This window comes from Penaeus chinensis, chromosome 35 (assembly GCF_019202785.1).
Source record: "Penaeus chinensis breed Huanghai No. 1 chromosome 35, ASM1920278v2, whole genome shotgun sequence".
Classification (NCBI taxonomy): domain Eukaryota; kingdom Metazoa; phylum Arthropoda; class Malacostraca; order Decapoda; family Penaeidae; genus Penaeus; species Penaeus chinensis.
Genome location: NC_061853.1, coordinates 9,181,697 through 9,202,672, shown reverse-complemented (window position 1 = coordinate 9,202,672; position 20,976 = coordinate 9,181,697). Strand labels below are relative to the sequence as shown.

At 37.7% G+C, this 20,976-nt stretch overlaps 2 protein-coding genes across 2 annotated transcripts; one reads left to right on the top strand and one right to left on the bottom strand.

The window, feature by feature from the left end:
- Positions 1-603: 603 nt before the first annotated feature.
- LOC125044204 (serine incorporator 3-like) lies at positions 604-9,960 on the bottom strand. The gene is made up of 7 exons (XM_047640714.1): positions 9,798-9,960; positions 6,566-6,733; positions 6,124-6,259; positions 5,740-5,868; positions 4,134-4,274; positions 3,653-3,820; positions 604-3,348 (listed from the first exon to the last, which is right to left on the bottom strand). The coding sequence occupies exons 1-7, from the start codon at positions 9,858-9,860 to the stop codon at positions 2,582-2,584; spliced, it is 1,572 nt and encodes a 523-aa protein (XP_047496670.1). The 5' UTR covers positions 9,861-9,960; the 3' UTR covers positions 604-2,581.
- Positions 9,961-12,755: 2,795 nt separating this feature from the next.
- Positions 12,756-18,275, top strand: LOC125044009 (40S ribosomal protein S17-like). The gene is made up of 4 exons (XM_047640428.1): positions 12,756-12,882; positions 17,107-17,258; positions 17,827-17,998; positions 18,114-18,275. Exons 1-4 carry the CDS (start codon positions 12,880-12,882, stop codon positions 18,180-18,182), a joined length of 396 nt encoding a protein of 131 aa, XP_047496384.1. The 5' UTR covers positions 12,756-12,879; the 3' UTR covers positions 18,183-18,275.
- The last annotated feature ends 2,701 nt before the right edge of the window (positions 18,276-20,976 follow it).

Below are 20,976 nucleotides of genomic sequence, written 5' to 3'. Positions count from 1 at the left end.
AGGTGTGTGTGCGGATGTAGGTGTGTGTGCAGATGTGGGTGTGTGTGCAGATGTGGGTGTGTGTGCGGATGTGGGTGTGTGTGCGGATGTGGGTGTGCGGATGAGGGTGTGTGTGCGGATGTGGGTGTGTGCGGATGTGGGTGTGTGTGCGGATGTGAGTGTGTTGCGGATGTAGGTGTGTGTGCAGATGTAGGTGTGTGTGCAGATGTGGGTGTGTGTGCGGATGTGGGTGTGTGTGCGGATGTGGGTGTGCGGATGAGGGTGTGTGTGCGGATGTGGGTATGTGCGGATGTGGGTGTGTGTGCGGATGTGGGTGTGTGTGTGGGTGTGCGTGTGTGTGGGTGTGCATGTGTGTGCAGATGTGGGTGTGTGTGCGGATGAGGGTGTGTGTGCGTGTGTGCGGGTGTGCATGTGTGTGCGGATGTGGGTGTGTGTGTGGATGAGGGTGTGTGTGTGTGTGTGTGTGTGTGCGGGTGTGCGGGTGTGCGCGTGTGTGCAGGTGTGCACGTGTGTGCGCGTGTGTGCGGGTGTGCGCGTGTGCGCGGGTGTGCGCGTGTGTGCGGGTGTGCATGTGTGCATGCATGCATGTGTGTGTGTGCACATGTGTGTGCATGTGCGTGAGCATATGAGTGTGCATGTGTGTGCGGGTGTGCGGGTGTGCGGGTGTGCATGTGTGTGCGTGTGTGTGAGCATATGAGTGTGCGTGTGTCTATGCATGCTTGGTTATTCCTGCCTTGAATGTCCCATTTACATCTTGTATAGCATGAATCATCCATGTGTCTATATTACCCGTAAGATTAAATCTATTTGTATTTCAGCTGAATAGAAACTGACTACTTGGATAATTTACTCACCTCCCCCACACCCATGCAGAGCGAGACAATTGGGACAGTGTGTTAATAAGCATGACTGATTGATATGTGATTGACCTATATTTTTTTCATGTGCCCACTGTGTGACCTCCTCCCAGCACCCTCAGTGATATCAAAACTATGTACATTGCATGATAATGTAGTAAGAATGAGAATGATTCTATTTATAGCTTATTAATATTACACAGCAAAGCAGTGTAGTCAGTTTCTTTCTATCAATCTATTCAGCTGAAATTCAAATATGTATAATCTGACATGCAAGTAAAAATAGACACTCTGAGTGAAGGGTAGTGTTTATGTGTATGTAAGTAGTTAGGACAGGGACTTCATCTAGTGTGTGTGTGTGTGTGTGTGTGTGTGTGTGTCATGTTGTTGTCACCAAACATGTTCTATTATGTCAACATGCTATCTCAATCTCATGCCAAGAAAGCAAGCAAAGTAACTATTTAAAAACTATTCTAATATTAAAAATATTTCATTAATTAGGCACGTCTTTTTATGGCAGCATTTATGTTTTACTGCAGTATCACATGAACACAAAATGGTCTGAAGTTTCCCTCTCAGTTATAATTAAAGTCTACACAAATATTATTAAAAGTGTGATAGCCAACTGAGATGCAATGACTCTCAGGGTCATAGAAAATTTAAACTGTGAAAAAAATCTTTGTATTTGTTTTCTACATATATAGTCAACAAAATAAAATGCACAAGCAAAAGTCACAGTTATTTTCTTGACAAAATTTAGAGGACTACTTAGTCCATTAAAAGTAAATGAGTAATTAAAATAATCAACTTTTCACAGTGACAACCTTACAAAAGGGTCTTGTCTACCAGTAGTCAAAGTTTTGTTATTATATTTTCCAGATTTTTTTCAAAATAAACTCTTGCAACTGGAATTAATAAAATTGCTGAACAAATACATAAAATAATATTGTGACCTTGTTGTCAAACAGGTTGTCTTACTATTCACACAAAAAAGCAGTAAGTACTTTTCAAACCAGGCAAATAAAATACCACTTCAAAGTAAAAAAAAAAAAAAAATCACAATCTGCTGAGACATCCCTAGAAGAGTTTATGATCAGTACCAATCATAAATTAGTAAGGCCTCTAGTCTAAGTTTCTGAATACTTTTAGTCTTACTCTTCCTTCCTTAAAGCTAATCTGAAACATTTCTTTGGCTGACATTAGTCTCAGTTACAATAAGCAAAAGTAACATTTACTTACTTCCAGCGAACTTAATGTAACTTTTCTCATAAATTTCCAGCATGGCTGCAATTATGCACACCTGATGATATGGCTTCTCCTCTGTACTGTTACTTATAAAATACAATAACATAAGATCTGAATAAACTCAATTCGGTTCAGATCTAATAATAATCTTTTGGAGATTCTGTACAGTTCTGTCTTTCTTTCTTATACCTGAAATTTTACACAGGTACTGAACCTCAATGGCTCATAGCCTTCTATAAAACTCTAAGGAGGACTAAACCATGGCAATAAAAAGGAGTCATTAAAATGTATCAAGAACTTTTCCTTATCTCAGATCACTTGAAAATGCAATATCCATTTATCAGTATTCAAATTTTTACCAACTCACAAGAAAATTACAAAACAGAAAAAATGCAACAGATACAAATTTATCATAGAACAACAAGCAAATAAATTAAAGTACGTAACACAATAAATAAAGGCATTCCTCCTGTTTCTGCTCACACAGTTGTCTCCTGATGGATGGTAACAGTTGGTTTGCTAGGTGACAGAGGTACTGCTGCCTCATCATCCAGGCTGCGTGAACTACCCAAATATCCACTACCCGGATAACCATTCCTCAAACTGCCTATGGAGTTACTGCGAACAGAGCTGCTAGGAAGCATGGAAGGGAAGATGGTTACTGTTACAAATATAATAAGACATACCCAACAGGAAATCATTTTGACCCAAACAGCAGACCAAGAACGACCGAATGTCACCAGAGTTGCAGATGAAGGCATATACCAAGCTGTTAAACTCATCATTATATATAGATTTGCTAGTCCTAACATGACATGAAAGAGAGAGTAGCTATAAGCCAAGCCATCAGCCTCATTACGAACCACCTTCTGACCTCCGATGTCTTCTACCTTGTGTCGCTGAACATTCTGCTTAGTTGGGCAGCTGGGAAATTCTATGGCTTGACAGTTCTCTGGGGTTGATGAGCCAATTGCAGAATACATAACAGTTACAAATGTTATCACCAAGCTTACATAAGGCAAGACTTCATCTCCCCAGCTCTCTTCATCTTCATTCGGACCACAATAATATTCCTGTTCAGGTAAGACTATTCGTGAGTTGATATCATAACCAGGCCCAATCCAGACATTATCAGTGGTTTTCTGGTACTTGCGTGGGGCACTTCCTATGGCTGTCCATGTGAGGTATGTGACATACATCGAGACAAGTGAAGAATGTAGAAGTCTCAGACGGACATCTTTTGGTCCTGAAATCAGATTTCAATAATTGAAATATAAAACTGCAGTACGTTTCATCTAATCTGATATAATTTGTTTCATTAAGTATTGGATTTAACATCCCAAAGAGTACAAGTCAAAATTCATAAAAACTGCAAATTACAAATATCATTTATATAAGATAAGAATAATAAAAATAATAATTCAATATACCATATATCAATTTTTAATTCCAACATCATTATGAGATTTTATGTTACTTTTTGTGATGGCTAAACAAAAATGCAAAAATATTACTTTTCCTACAAAAATATCCACAAATGTAATCCTCACCTTTTTTAATAACAGCAATTATTGATGCCAAAATGCAGGCTACTGCATTTACGATAATAAACCAGTGGTTTCGGTTGCATCCTTCTCCCATTGCAAAGAAATAGTACAGGAGAATGACACAACAGGCACATGCACTGTATGCCAAGATGGATGCAGGCACAGCTACCACTGAATTCAAGGAATTTTATACTTAGTTTATATCATTTGCTTTTCTATACACAGGCTAAATCAAAGATATATATATATATATATAAAATATAAGGGTTGGAAAAGAAGCTTTATATTTCAAATAAACAAATCATTAGAAAATACCAAACTAAGAACATGTAAGCCTAGGGATATCTTTCCACATAATAAGGTACTCACAAGCAGCAAATCTAGTAACTGTTAAGTTTGATGTAATGTCTATACAAATACAGCCTTCTCTTCTAAAGTTAAAAAATCCTAGAATAAAAACAAAAATCTAAGGCAGCACACTAACCTCCATACCAACAACATGCAGATCCTCCATTGTTTACACGTGCCATTAGCTTATCTGTCCATGAATGGTACAAAAATACCAGCAACAGAAGCTGAATCACAATGAAGAGGGCAGCACCTGCCATGGCTGTATACATCCACACTAGAAAAAAGGGGAACAAAAATCTGATATCCCTGGGTAACTTCTATTCAGATCCATGAAAATTAAGCAAAACTACTGCATTAGACAATATTATTTAAAACAAGATCATTTCTAAATTATTACTTCCAATATATCACAAAATCTTTCCACTTTGGTGAACTTGTCTAATATATCAGTCATTATGTAAGGGCATCATTTTACATTTCTACGCCTGTTAAGACTCATACAACTAAAACTTCAAAGTACTTTTTGAAACTCTTACTATTATTCTCCAACATTGTTTCAAAGTAAAAAATAATATTGGCATAGTTGTTAACCCCATTACCACAAATTTATGTAAAGTCCCCTGTAGTTTTTTATGAATTTTGTTACACACAGATGGTTCCACATGTGCTCAGCCAGCAAGGAGTCTAACAGTATGCCCTAGTGACTGATCATGATTTCCCCATTCCTTGAATTGGTAGGAAAATGTGTTTTTATTTCTAGTACTATTGATACTGATACTGTTATCATGCTTATTGATATTATGATTATTAAATTGTTATTTAAATCTTGGTAATATTAAAACACTGAAATAATACAAAAGGCATTTTTCAAGAATCAAGGAAAATGGTAAACAGATGACATATGTAGGACTAATAACTGACTCCTTGATGACTAAGCATGTGCAAAACCACCTATGTTTAAAGACAATAAAAGAACTTATATTACAGTAGGCATGGCATCTATTCTTGCCATCCGTGTCAATTGGGTTAAGAACATATTATTCTTGCAACAAGTTTTTGAAAAAAAAGACAATCATTGCTGATATAAAACAATTTGAATGTGGAAATCTTTTGCTTTTAATATAGGGCAATAATATTGCCACTTCCACACACATGAATTAAGAGTTCTGAGATATATCACATTAGTTAGATCTTTATAAAGTTTGGATAAAAAGTAATTTTGGCTCCTGGTACTACATTATCACTTCTGGCACATTTGGCCAATGAAAGTACGAGGTGTGGGGTTAATAATTACATGTATTTCTAAGATTTTGACCCAAAAACAATTTTTTGTAATTTTTTTTTTTTTGTATTTCTTGTTGGATAACATCCTTTAAGTCATACTCATTAGTTATCAAAGTCTAGTTCTTTCTGAGTCATAATACTGACCTCCATTGTCAAAGAAGCTCCTACAAATGAACAATCTAGGGGGAAGCTATAAAGCACTTTAAAGGCCTCTAGACAACCAGAGATGTGTTAAGTTGATTTACAACCCTCTTTCATCTCATAAAATAAGCTCATGGGAAGATGTATCAATAAATAGCACATACAGATTAAAATAACAAGATCTTCAACTTTCTATAGTTTTTGCCAACTACGCAATACCATCCAGTAACTAAACGCTCTAGGTGTTACTTTTGGCAGTTGTTCCTCTAGAGGCACCAGATAAGTCCTGGTAAACAAAAATTAACCAGAATTACCGTTTATGAATAAATCATTTGGATCCGGGATGAAGAATGCTCCAATACAGAATGTTAACAGCAAAAGGGTTTTGTAGAACCACATTCCATTGTGCACTCCAGCACGGAAATCTCTGCTGGTTGATACCCCTAGAAAATATTGAAATGGTGACACAAAGTACATTTATATTCATCACAAAAGAGATGGAAAGACTTGAACAATAAACAAAATTTATATATATGCTATGTTTAGAATATTTATAACTGCTTTCTGCTACTTTGCAAATTCATGCAGTAAAATACCACAAAATTACACATTATCAAATTTATCAGAATGCACCTAATCCATACTTTCATGCTTACAAATGCAATTTATTAAAAATGAACATTTAAATACATACTTACCACATGTAATCAACATCAGAAGAAAGTGATAAGCTGAAATGGCGAATCCTAATCTATAGACGGCAACATAGCCCAGAGCAGCCTCACAGTTATCACCTGCCCCAATCCAGGAACACACTATCTTATGGTCAGGAAACTGTAAATCAACAAAAAAAAAAAGAACTTTTACATTTATGCTATAAAACACTACATTTACATTTAGCCTTAAAACTTGCTTACAGTTCTTAGCAATCTAAAATCAAAGAGATAAAGTCACTTCATAAAACAATTGATTCCATTAATTTCTTAAAACAAGTTGGCCTATAATGAAAGGGGGTGAATAAAATAATAATAATTGCAAATCTGATTTTGATCTGCAGTGCTACATTGTTTGAAAGTATAAAAAGTGTAGTTAGCTAAAAATTTACTTTCTTTGGTGAGAAGTACAAACAAAAATCCTTACTATTTCCATGATCTCTTCTTGGACTTCCTTGGACATCATGATAGCCATGACACCAACGCTCAACATGAGGTAGAAGATGTAGACCATCCGTGTTGAGGTGCTCTCAAACACACTGGGGCATGGACGGCAACACATGCGGCAGGAGGAAGTACCACAGAGGCAGCCAAACTGATGTTACATACAAGGAACACAAATTAGGAAAAGTAAATATAGTGCTCTTTCAATCTCAAACTTCATACTTCAATCTTAGGAATGTGTTTATTATCAAAATAAAATGTTTAAGAACAGATATCAAATACTGAATCTGCCTAATCTCCTTCCTACAAAATTAGAATAATTCCCTCAGTTCAGATCTACCATATCTTTCCAGTGATACAAAAAGGCACCAAGACAAGCTGGCTCAGAAATTCTCAATAAAGAAATCCAAGAAAATACACAAAAAATTAATATATACATTTTACATTATATATATATATATATATATATATATATATATATATATATATATATACATATATATATATATATATATATATATATATATATACACATACATATACATATATATATATATATATATATATATATATATATATATATATATATATATATATATATATATATATATACATACATATACATATATATATATATATATATATATATATATATATATATATATATATAAATATATATATAAAAGTATGTGTGTGTGTGTGTGTGTGTGTGTGTGTGTGTGTGTGTGTGTGTGTGTGTGTGTGTGTGTGTGTGTGTGTGTGTGTGTGTGTGTGTGTGTATGTGTGTGTGTGTGTGTGTGTGTGTGTGTTTATGTGTGTGTGTGTGTGTGTGTGTGTTTATGTGTGTGTGTTTATGTGTGTATGTTTATGTGTGTGTGTTTATGTGTGTGTTTATGTGTGTGTGTGTTTATGTGTGTGTGTTTATGTGTGTGTGTTTATGTGCGTGTGCACAAACATAATTACCCATATACACACTCATGTACATACAAAAACAGTCACTCACACAGCCGTATAGTAATCACATGTACAGCCGTCCCAAGACGGAATGGCCAGAAATTAACCTTGCCGGTACACGTACCCATCAGTATGTGTCCCCACCCGGAACATGTATAGGTGTGACCCATCAGCATGGGGTTAACTTAAACCTCTAGTGATGTTCTGTAGTACTATATAAAGCTGTGGCAGTGTGGAAATCATTCTTGACCTCTACTGTAATCACAGTACCAAATTAGTCACTATATTGTCTAATGCATGGGGCTGTGCCTCCAGCAACCACCCTCCTGCGGCTGCCACCCCCAACCACTGCCTAGAAAAATTAACCCCTACGCTCTGGAGTTTAATGGCAATGAGCCGACTTTGAACTAAATCAAGCCGAACCCCCAGCTTGTAGTGCTTTGGCACATCGCTGCAGCGTACAGCCGCACTTCACAGATCGAGCAGTTTGTTATGACATCTCAGTGTGTGGCCTATCGGTATAGGGTTAAGAATCCTCCACATATTCATGGCAAGAGGGAGCATTGGACTTGGCACTGGGCACTCCCACATGTGCCCTACCCTGCCATGGCTAGAGTGAGAATTCCAAACTGCACACGTGTGACTGGAACACCCATAAAACTAGTCAATGGACATCATATTACATTACCATAAATAGTGTAGTATTATTGGAAATGAACATTGATAAAGAACTGATCAAAACTAACCCTACAGCCTTGAAATTTTCATTATAGATCACTTTTTATTATATGAACTTCTTTCGCAAATGAATAATAGCCTGAAACAATTACGTGAGCATGGAGTGCTACTCTCTGAAGTGCTTAGTAAATTGTGCTATTTACCTACAGCCCTTAGCAGACAATAAAAAATAGGAACTGGAGAAAGCAGTAATCTTTCTCCATCAGCAATTTCAAAGGGACATTTCTCCAGTCTGTCCAACACTCTTTCCTGCCGTGAATATGTGGAGGATTCTTTGTTTTCCTGGGCAGGGGTTGGGAGGCTGCAGCCCCCCAGGAATCCTGGGGATCACAAGGGTTATAGTCCCCTGCATTAAACATTATAGTGATTTAATTGGTATTGTGAATAAAGAAGACTTTGAGAATTCCACACTGTGCACACCTGACCGGAACTCCCATAAATTCAGTCAATAGACATCACATTGCAGTACCATAAATGTAGGCACAGCCTTATTTCTTAGCTAGGGTTAAGAATAGTCTAATCCTGGTGATCCAGGGCTACTGCCCCCGGCTAGAAAAAATTATAGGTTAGCCTTAACCCCTTGGTGACGGGTGTAGAAAACTAAAAAAAAAACTCTACACTCTGGCGAACCACGGCAATGCGCCAACTTTGAGCGCGTGAGTTCGGTACATCAAGCCGAAACACTGCCTCGGAGCGCTTTGACGCGCCGCCGCCGCGGACAGCCGCACGCCACATTTCGAGCAGTTTGTTTTCACGCCTATGGGCATGACCCTTCGGGCAGGTGTTAAGGGTCCAGGGTCACATCCTCTGGGTAGAGGAAAATAATAATCTAGACCTTTTACATTCAAAATCCTATACTTTTTCAGCATGATGGCACAGCCATACATCTATTTTCAGCAAACTCAAATGCAAGTGAAAAGTGATGAGCAATAAACAATCTTCAAAACAACTAATAATCACTTTATAAGCAAAGAATAACAAAAGAAAAAGGTGAAAAAAAATCAATGATGTCATGAGTGGTGCGATTCTGGTATGGAAAAGACATTCTACCCGATTCTGAGGAATCTGGGGACCTGATTCCAAATTTACCAGTAAAGTCACTTCAATATATAGGGCAATGGGCTGAAAACCTTGTTATGTTAAAAACTTAACATGACAATAGCATATTTCCTTTTATCTTATATTTTGTAACATCTGAGCATGAATACTGTAATATTTGTATAACACTACTTTTCATATATTTCATGAAACACTTTTTCTTTTGTTATATATTCAGGACTTTGATGGAAGTTGGTCACTGACCGGACCTTCACAAACGGGGCAAACGAGATAGCCACAGGCACAATTTTCAATATTTTTCTAAATTTAGCTAGCCATGATCTGTCTCCCCTGTTAGCTACACTTTCCCTACTATGAGAGAGAAAAGTCATAACGTAAATCAGTTTTAGTTACTAGTCTAATTACTTTTATAATTGACCTTTACCCTTCATATCCCCAGAACCTGAAGCAAAAACAGTAATAACCTGAGCACGGCCGCAAGATCTCTCCTCGATCATCTCCTCTTCTTCTGGATACATCCCCGTCATTGTAATAGCTGCCTTTAACTACTTTTATAAAAAAAATTGGAGTGCTCAAAAGCCAGATCGGTGACAGTCTAGCTCCAGCCCCGACTGGCTAGACCCGCACACAGCTTATTATACCAGGCTCACGTTACAGAGTTACCATTAGCATTAAGATATCAGATAGTTTTGTACTACATTTGGATCTTTTACATTAATCAAAGATATATCTCAAGTTAATTTTGATCTGAATCTTATAATTTAATTCGCCACTCTAGGTAAAATCGGTTACAAAAAACTGTGTACACAAGCAGGAATGAGCAGCAAAGTTTTTGTTATTGTTGAGTCAATGGGATGTTATTTTAGGAAGGAAGTACCTCGCATTGTGAATAAAAAATCGATATTATTAATTTATGAGTAAGCACCTCGATTCATTTCATTACGAATATATATCCTGATTGCACTTAACAAAGAATATATAAGCATTCCTGTTTCCACTCCGATAATAATAATACACAAGATGGGGGGGGGGGGGGTCGAGATCTTGACAATGGCAATGTTAATGAGATTACGCTAATTGACTGATAATCAAGAGAGGAATTGACGTTAAACTACAGTAGCAGTATGGCTAGTAGTTAAAGGGGCAATTAATGACGTGATAGAAGAAACACTGATGATCAAAGGAGTGGCTGCGTATAGCCATAAGGGCGGGGCCATGCAGGTAACAGAGGTTGAACTGATAATAATAGCGACAAAGAAAGGCCAGTAATGACAATGACAGTAGAATTAGAAAAACAGTTACTAGAATTTTAATTATGCTGATACTGATATTAAACTGATAATGACTAAGGTAACTGTTAATAATAGGATGGTGATGTTGACGGCGGGAAAGGCACAGTGCCATCAAGAATTAACGACATTAGTTTGGTAAATGTCAATAAAAGGGATAGCGATTGTGATAATGATGGTGACGGGCATATAAAAGTTCATGTATTTAAACTTTGCATTCATGTTAATGTAAACAGACATTTGGATATCAATAAAACAAGCAGAGGAAAACAATCTGTACTTGAACATATAAAATGAGTGGACAACTATATAGATGATGTTACAAGAATTTCTTATATGCGGCAGCTGTAGTTCTAAACATACCAGGAGGTGATCACGTCATGAAACCTGCTCCTCGCGCTGGGATGACACTGGCATGACAGAATCCCTTTTGTAACAAATGTACCAGCACAATAGATAAATCTGACGGGTGTTTTGTGTTCAATACATGTTATATGTATACGTATATATGTAGAAAAACAGATAGATACAAAAATACACACAGGCAAACATACATACATATACACACATGCACACACACACACACACACACACACACACACACACACATACACACATACACACATACACACACACACACACACACACACACACACACACACACACACACACACACACACACACACACACACACACACACACACACACACACACACACACAAACACACACACATATGTGTGTGTGTGCGTATGTGTATGTGTATATATATACACACACAATTGTGTGCGTTCGCGTTCGCTCGTGCGTGTCTATATTCGTAACTAAACACACATTTGTCTATATATATATACATATATGCACATATATACATATATATATAACTAATTGGAGTACACATTTCATCTAACACAAAGTACAAATATCTAAAATGATATTGATTTATGATGATACGCATGTATTAATCAAATGTTTGAGAACTCCGGCTCCACAGAAAGACCATGGTCCCCTCACGAATAGTCCACAGAAAGGCCATGGTCCCCTCGCCAATAGCCCATAGAAAGGCCATGGTCCCCTCACGAATTGTAGCACGTCCCTGACGAGCTATATTTAAAGTCATGTTCAACGCTCTTTCGTTTTATCTGAGTCTCTGATTACTGCATATTTCGATTTAGTAAGTCACAATACATATCTTGCATATGTATTGTGATTGCATATCTAAAACCCCAGCAAGCGCTCATATTTTGTGTGCTATTGGATGATGGTTAAGATAGAATGTAATAGCACGATAGCCATTCAATATTTTATATTTAACGATATTAACAAGATGATGAAATTTACGTTTTTAGCAGTTACCCCGTACTGTATTCCTCCGTTTTATCAAAGTGTACTTAACATCGATTAGATGACAGCATATAACCAAGATTATTTTTTTCATGAGTAATTACTAATAATGGTGCGGACTCGAGTCACCTGTTTTACTACCTATTATTATTGCACATCATGCAAGGCGAGACACCTGTAGGTCATATATACTGTATGATTAGGATATAATTCCATTGAATATAAGCAAGAATCAGACAACATGTTTCACTCTTTTGTAAACATTACTGTAATTATAATTATTCTATATAATGTAGTGTTTTGAATTGATATATAGTAGGCTTGTGATAAAAGGACACAGGTGGTTTTTCAAAAGTATATTGAAGAATTTGTCAAATCTGAGTTTTTGTGTAGGAAGAGCAACAGCCTGATAATTAGTATAATGGTGCGCAGTGTAAATATTTACTAGTACCTACTAACGCAACATTTCCCGCAGCAGAATCTAAAATGTTACATGGAAATTTGATAATTCTCTGGTAGGGTATAATCGATATGCTGTACATAAGGCATATATTTGATATTTGTTAATTCATGGTATATTGTAGATTTTTGTTTTTCAAGACACGGATTCGTTCTTTATGGCACAAGTATTCGGTATTGATAGAATATTGATAGAATTTATTCATAAAAAAGCGTTCATTATTCATGTTCGTTATTATCGACACACATAATCGTTCTTTGAGATAAAGGTATTCGTTGTTCACGGTCTTTGCATTGAGTTATTTTGACTTTCCCGCCTCCTCCGCACTGCGCCGCCATCTATTGGTATCGAATCGAACTGAGAGTGCGCCTGCGCGAATCGTTCCTTTCCTAGTGAACCCTGTCTGGGACGTGTGTGTGCTAGAAACTTTTAAAGTATCCGGCTAATCCTTAAAGATGGTAAGCGTTTTGTGACTACTGTGTATATAGTAAAACACCTATATTATTTGGTGTATTGTATCTGGGTTTATAATTAAGGAATAAGCCGAGGTTTAGGTATTATAACAGTAATTTTGGGGTAGGGTAATGTGTGGATCCATCCGGGATGTAAACAAACTCGACGAGTGATGTTTTAGGGAAAGTTAAATTTGTGAGTATTTACTTCAAATAGGCGAAGAGAAACCAAAAATTAGGAACCTGCCAAAGACCCTCTAAATGCATCACCTGAAACTAAAGTCCAAATATAGAAATCGGTGACAAATAAGAACTACCAAGTTTACGAGTTGCCCTTCTTGAAAATTTTGTATCTGGTGAATGTTCATGATTATAGAACAATATCTTGCGTACACACACTGCTATTTTTGTTGTGTACTTTGGACTGTTATTGAGAGAAGCACATTAGCTATATTGAGGGATTAGATAGTGATTGCACGAGTATGTGTTTGCATCCAAATTAATGTGTGAAAACTGGCCAGAGTGTTATTATTGAAGTGTCTGTTATTATGGTAATGTAATACAATGTCTATTGACTAGTTCCATGGGAGTCCTGGTTGCGCGTGAGCACAGTTTAGTATTATCTCTCTCCCACATCAGGATAGAGCATAAATGACATGTATGAAGGCCCGATTGATACTGTGTCTGACGCTCTCTCCTGCCATGAGTATATGGAAGATTCTATTTCGTTTTCCTGGAGGGGTTGGTCACATCCCCCCCCCCCCCCCCTACGGTGACTAATTCAGTACTTAAATTACAACAGAGTTCAAGAATTCCACACTGTGCACATGAAACCAGAACTCCTGGGGAAACTAGTAGTCATCGCATTAAGTTGACGAATATGTAGCTACAGACTAATATTATAATTAAGAGATTTAACTCGATACACGCCTTGCAGCAGAATAACAAACTGCTTGTTTTGTGGAGTACAGCTGTATGCTGTGGCAAGGTGCCAGAGCACTTCGAGCGGGACGTTCAGCTTGATGTAGCGAAGTCCCACACTCAAAGTCGGCTCATTGCCATTAATCTCTAAATTTTTGTTTATTTCCCTTACCCAGTAGTGTTGGGTTAGGGAGCAAACACTTAAGTGAAAATTGTTCATGCTGATATCCCCTTCGATCTGGTTGCATCATGGCAATCACATGACAAAATATTCCAGGCATTATGTGTGCGTGAGCTGCCGCTCTGCCAGGCGCAAGCGGTGGCAAAACTCTGTGCCTCCTCTTTGCAGTATTATTTCCCTGTTTTACACACAAGTGTTTTTGGCCTTTTTGTCATTATCTAATGTACATATTTGTCACTTGATTTACATTATCCATATGGCAATAGATTTCTTTGCACCGACTCCATAGCCTCTCAAGGTAATCTACAATTAAGTACAAGAAAGATAAAAATGTAATACTATGCGTCATTTGAAAAACTGGCATCAGGAATACGATGCTTAGTATGAAAATGGCGTCCTCCATGCAGCCGGCACTCTTCCAGTCGTAGCTCATGGATATTACATACCACATTCATGCATTGATGGGAATAATGAAACCTCACCAAATGAGTCTATGATCTAGTTCTGTATTTGATGAATCACCAAGTGTGTCTAAATTATGATAATTTTCTATTTTCACATAGCCATCCAACCTTGCAATTAGTAGTTTATTCAGTTTAACATGCTTTTTTACAACAAAAATGATAAAGGGAAAGAAATAGCATTTATTTTTGTAATATCCAAGTCTCTTATGGGATTTGTTAACAGGCAATGCACCCTCCAGATGAAATCCAAAAGAGATTTTATAATTTTTTATTATCCTCTACCAACAATTTAGTTCGCACATACCCAAACACTTGAAGTATCATGAAAACGCAAATATCCAAATCTTAACTAGCACTTTGTGCCAACCAATAGAAAATGGACTTATAAAAAGATTTAAAAAGATTTACCATGTATAGTTTTAGTTGTTAGTCGTTAATATAAAGCAAGTCCCATTGTTGGTTATACCTTTTAATGTTTTACAGCTGCTTTATTGCAGTTTAGGGTTGTATACTCATAGAAAAAGGGAAGGACTTGCTGCTTTTTAGGTGTAGAAACTTAAAGTACTTGATACACAAAAGCCATCTTTTTAATTTGCATGCCCAGTCATTATCATGGCATTATTGAAAAGTAGTTGCGCAATGTTAAGTATATAAAAATGAGAAGCTAGGGTCTAGGGCAGCTATTTAGTGAAAGTTAGTCCAAGGAGGTAGTAGATCAACAAATCCAAGACAATTTCCAACTGATAATTTCCTTCATGAATTGAAAATTGAATTAAAAGGCAAATAACCTGCTATATTTTAACCTATTGGTAATGGGCTTTATCTTCACAAAACCAAGCCAGGTGCCAGGGTGTGTACAGTCAGCCACTTGAGCACAAAAATTACTGATTGGCTATAGCCTACACAACTTAACAGTAATAGAGCCTAAAAACTTTAGTCCTACTTTTTTGAGATTACAGATCCTGAATATCTATAGCTAAAGCCAAACAAGTGAACTGTTTGGGAGTGCATAACATGGAGAAGGCTTGCCCTGTTTTGCATGTATCCTTTGCCAACCTGCTTCTTGGGTCTCTTTATTATGGCAAGAATGGCTGTATACTGTCAATATAGTTAGATTTTAACAATCCATTCACAATGCCTATTTCATCTTGTATATGCTCTGCACCCCAAAGTGCTTTTAACCCATTTCTGCTGGGCCACACCTTGCAGCATCATAACAAACTGCTTGGTATACAGAATACGGTTCTACGCCATGGCGACGCCTAAAGCGCTTATAAAATTTGTTTTTCAAACCCATATAGAGCTTAGTGCCAATTTTTCAAAATATAGAACCAACCAAGCTCTGTTTTGTAAGAATTGGTGTGGGGCTTTGCTCTAAATCTCTAATTATTAACTACAACTATTATATGGAACGGTATTACTTGAAAATCTCTTGATTTCCTTTATTTCCTGTATTCTGTTAATAGGTGATAAAAAAACAAGATTCTCTTTTTAACCCAATGCCGTCGGGGAAAATGAACAAAAAATGGGGAAGATGCTGTGCCCATTTTCTATATTTTTTGTGAAATGTCTGCTCATAGATGGCTCTGCTAGTGCTTAGCCACAAAGGAGTCAATTAGTAGACCTTGTGACCATACGTGATTTGAATTGGCGGGAAAAACGTGTTTTTTACTAGTGCTATGGATATCGATGGTGTTATTTTTATTATAAACATTATAATTATTATAATGTTTTTTAATATTAGTAACAGCAAAATAAGATAATGTAAAATATTTCGTAAATCAAAGAAAAGGGTGAACGGGCGAGACGGGCAGTACTGCTAACTGGCTCATTGGTGACTTAGTACAAGTATAGCCATCTATGTGTATAAACAATCAAACAAGTACTAACAGTGGGCAAAGCACGTGTCTACCCGTCGTATCCGTCGGCAAGGGGTTAAAAAAAGTGAGGTTTATTTGCAGAACTTTAATTATTGGGATTGCTATTATGGGTATCTCAAAAAAGAGCAATGCTTGGTTTCCCAAGATTGAATTTACGGTAGTGAGTAGTATTGTGTGTCTGCTTGTGTTTGGCCAGCAGAACACTGCCTCACAGTTGTAAGAGACATTAAGTCCTGCCAGGATATAAAATTCTCCTTTAATAATGACCATTGATGATTTTATATCAGTGGTGGTTGTACAATAGTTCACCTCCCACAAATGGGTAGTTCATATTTTTGTAGACCTTTTTATAAGGCCCAATGTATTGAAATTTGGATTTATTGAAGACCTTTTCCATGAGGACATTTTTAAAATACATTTGAATTCTTAACCCAATGGCGTCGGGTATAGAAAATTAAAAAAAAAAAACTCTACGCTCTGGCGAACGGCGGCAGCGCGCCGACTCTGAGTGCGTGAATTCGGTACATCAAGCCGAATCATTGCCTCGGGGCGTTTTGGCACGGCACCGCTGCGGACAGCCGCACGCCTCAAATCGGGCGTATTGTTATGACGGCGATAGCAGTGACCCGTCGCCATTGGGTTAACAATGATTTAATATTTTAGAGGTTGGATATCACAAGCATCAAATTATAATGGTTTCAGAATTTTTCGTCCTTGGTTGTTAGGTAATAACACGTTTGGAAAAAAAAAATGGTTATGGCTAATAATTATTACTTTTCCCCAGGGTCGAGTACGTACCAAAACTGTCAAGAAGGCCGCACGTGTCATCATTGAGAAGTACTACACTCGCCTCGGCAATGACTTCCACACAAACAAGCGTATCTGTGAGGAGATTGCCATCATACCATCAAAACCGCTTCGGAACAAGATTGCTGGGTAAGTTGAAAAAGATTGTAATCCAGAAGTCTTTTTAGATTATTTTTAGACAAAATATTTTCTATTTATCACCTAGATCTCTATTTTTCCTGAAGGTAGAACTAAGGTTCCTCTCATGTCGTAGCATCCCACCATATATTGAAAGAAAATGGGACAGTAAAGCCATTTGTTAGTCAATATATTGATGTTTATTAGAAGCTCAAATTAATTTTCAAGATGCTGTAAAGCTAAGCCAGTGGTAGTTATAAATTTATTAGGATGTATCTTAGGACAACTGAAACCACTGTATGTGTGTTTGTAACAAGACTAAAAATGAATGTATTTTTTAAGCATTACTGTGAAATGAATATGTACACATTTACAAAGAGTAAAACGAGATTTTATATTCAACTCTTACCATTGTAAGTGCTGTAATTGTTCAGTCTCTAGTTTAGTGGTGATTATTGGTGATTAAGTACATTTTTAAATAGGGTGCAGAGGAACGTGAATCTGAGCCAATTATATAGTAAGCCATAAATGCCTACTTTTAATAATTTAATGTAATGTTTACTTTTATGGTCTCCTACAGATTCGTGACTCATTTGATGAAACGTATCCAGCGTGGACCAGTTCGTGGCATCTCCATTAAACTGCAGGAGGAGGAGAGAGAACGGCGTGACAACTATGTGCCAGAGGTCTCAGCCCTTGAGGAGGACATCATTGAAGTTGATGCTGATACCAAGGAGTTGCTGAAGACCATGGTATGTTTTCCATTTTATTGGATATTCTATTCTGTTATTTAGTGAAAGTTTACTGATTTATTTATTTTTATTTATTTATTTATTTATTTAATAAGCTTTTTTTTTTTCCTTACAGGACTTTGACAAACTTGCTGGCCTTCAGGTGACCCAGCCTGTTCCTTCTTCTATTGGCGGAAGGCGATAAACTAAGCTAATAAAGAAAGAGGAAATTTTTGTTGTCATTTTCCCATATAAATGCTGAGTAAATGTATGGTCTCCCATAAAGCTTCACATTGAATTCATTAGTTTTTATTTCATCTCTTACACAAGTCAAATGGTAAGGTCTATGGCTTTAAAACCAAAAATAGAAGAAAGATAAAGATAAGATATATGGGTAATTAGAGACCCAGATTTATTTATTTGAATGACAAAGAAACTTGTTACTGTTGGAAAAGTGTCAGCAATACTATGCCTAAACCCTACACTTTCAACAGTGCATCCAAAAACAAGTAAGCAAAGCTTACTTCTGCAGCTGTCCCGATTGTTCATGCCTTGCCACAGTTACATCTGAGTTCCAGGTCCATGTACAATCTACCCTGGTTGACCTTACTGGTAAGCCTATTCATGCCTAATCCCACTCCTCCATTATTACTTCTACTGGAACAGTTTCCATTTCCCTAGCTGATTACCCTGTCTTTGCAAGAATTGGTCAGATGACAACTTACTTGCCTGCCTCACTATGATGCAGTATCAGTACCATGCTACACTATTCCCCCTAGAGGCCACTGTAAGTCCCACATCAATATTGCCAAGATTACCTTCTGTAGACATGACCTTCCCCATAGTCTATATTGGCAGAGAATCTTGCCAGACCATATTGACCCTCACACTTGCTCTACAGCTCGCTCGCCCACCCTGGTCACGATATACTTGTGCCAGTTGTGGTGTCTCCCATAATGTATTTTATAGGCACTGCCCTTTCTACAAGTTTGAGTTTGAGATACAAACTTGGCCTTGCTCTACGAGAGGCCAGACTGGAAGCACGTTGACTAGGTTTTTCTCACTCCCTACTCTAATACAATCCATCGCTCCATTCCTTTACTCTTTGTCCAAACTGTTTCTACATCTTCCACAGAAGCTCTAATACCACCTCTTCAGTGTTAGTCCATCCAGCCATTACTCAAGCTTCAGAATACCCCCCTTCCTCTCCTAACATCCTCTACTCCATCTCCTACTACATTCTTCTTCATTGTCTACCCCCTCCCCCCTGAATACTACAATTCATCCCTATTGTCGTCGTCCCCACAGTACATCATCATTCTGCACTACCCCATCTTCCTTCTGCTTCCACCGCTACAAACCTTTTGGCCCAGCCAAGTGGGATAAATTCTTTGATACCCTGCACAGCCCTTTTCACTGACAATACCTTTCTTTTCTGACTGACCTCATGGGCAAAGCTATTAATACCTGTACTGGAACTTCCTGATTGATTGTACTGCCTACAATAAGGACTGATCAGACTGTGAAAATGATTGTTGGGTGCCCACCCATGTTGGAATCCCCAGCAATGAACAGGCAGATATTCGAGCACCCTCTGCTGCCATGTCCACATTACAACCATGTTTCTCATGTACTCCAGCCACGGATTATTACCCCTAATTTAAGACCTTCCTTTCTACCTGAAGGCAATCTTTCTGGTAAAGTCTTGCACTAATAAATTGCATACTGTAAAACTATAGATTTCCTCCTGGTCGGCTCCATTTCATTGGAACGGACACTCGGAGACAGCTCTTGCCAGCTTACGTATTGGTCACACTGGTCTAACACTCCTATTTAATATTATGTTTTGATCCTCCCCTATGTTCCCAATGTAATGGTCTCAGTTCCACACCTTCTATTGCCCTATTCACACTTTGCTGCAATCTGTACCTCTGCTTTCCCCCACCTATCCTCCCTTCACCGACCTCCCAACCTATCGGACATCCTTAAGGAACCTTGCACTTTCTGCCTTGACAACCTGTTCTCCTTCCTCAGACGCATACATATCCTTCACTTGATCTAATCCCCCTTACCTAACCCTACCTTAATCCATTAACTGATCAACTCCTTTACCCATCTTTAACCTTTCCAATATTACTCTAGATTATTGATATAGTAACAAACTACTAACTCAGACACCCTTCACTACCCTTTATTATAACTTCATATAGTGCTACATGACCTTCCTTTCTACCTGAAGGCAATCTTTGTTTATTTATTATTTTTTTATTTTTTTTTTTTTAACCACTAAACATTCCCACATTTCAGGCTCACATTGGACAAAAATGAGTTTTGTACCCTTAAAAGGGGCACTAAGACTTGCCCCTTTATGAACTAGCCTATCTAAATTTGCCCCCCCCCCCCCCCAATTCCTTGTTCGTTGTTGCTGTGGGGGGTTTAGGAGGCGGAGACTGAGGCCTTAATGTAGGGCTCACCCTTAACCTCAACCCTCACCTCAACTAATTTTGTAGGGACTTTTCTTCTCCCTCTTTCTTTTTCCTTCTCCTCTTCTGTCCACTTAGCGAAATCATAAACCCATCTATACCCTTTTTGCCACAATAATTTACCATAATGCAGTGTATCCTTTGATGTCTGGTAGATTTGTTTGTATTGGCTAATGACCATTCTGGAAAGCCACAAACATTGCCTTATTTGAACCTGTGAGCTTTGCCCTCAAACCCCACCCTATACTATATTTTGTATATGCTGCTAATGACCTTAGAACTTAGCAGAAAATTTTCAATAAATTAATAAATATCTAAATTTGACCTCCCCCCCCCCCCCCACACCAATAAAAATAATACCCCTTCCTCAATGATTCCCCCTCCATCTCTTGCTTCTTGTTGCCAATGTAGGGATCACCCCGGTCTTGGACCTCAGCCTTTGTCTCGACTAATTTTTCTTTTCTTTCCTTTTCCTTTTCCTTCTCTTCTCCATCCCCTTCTATCCACTTATCCACA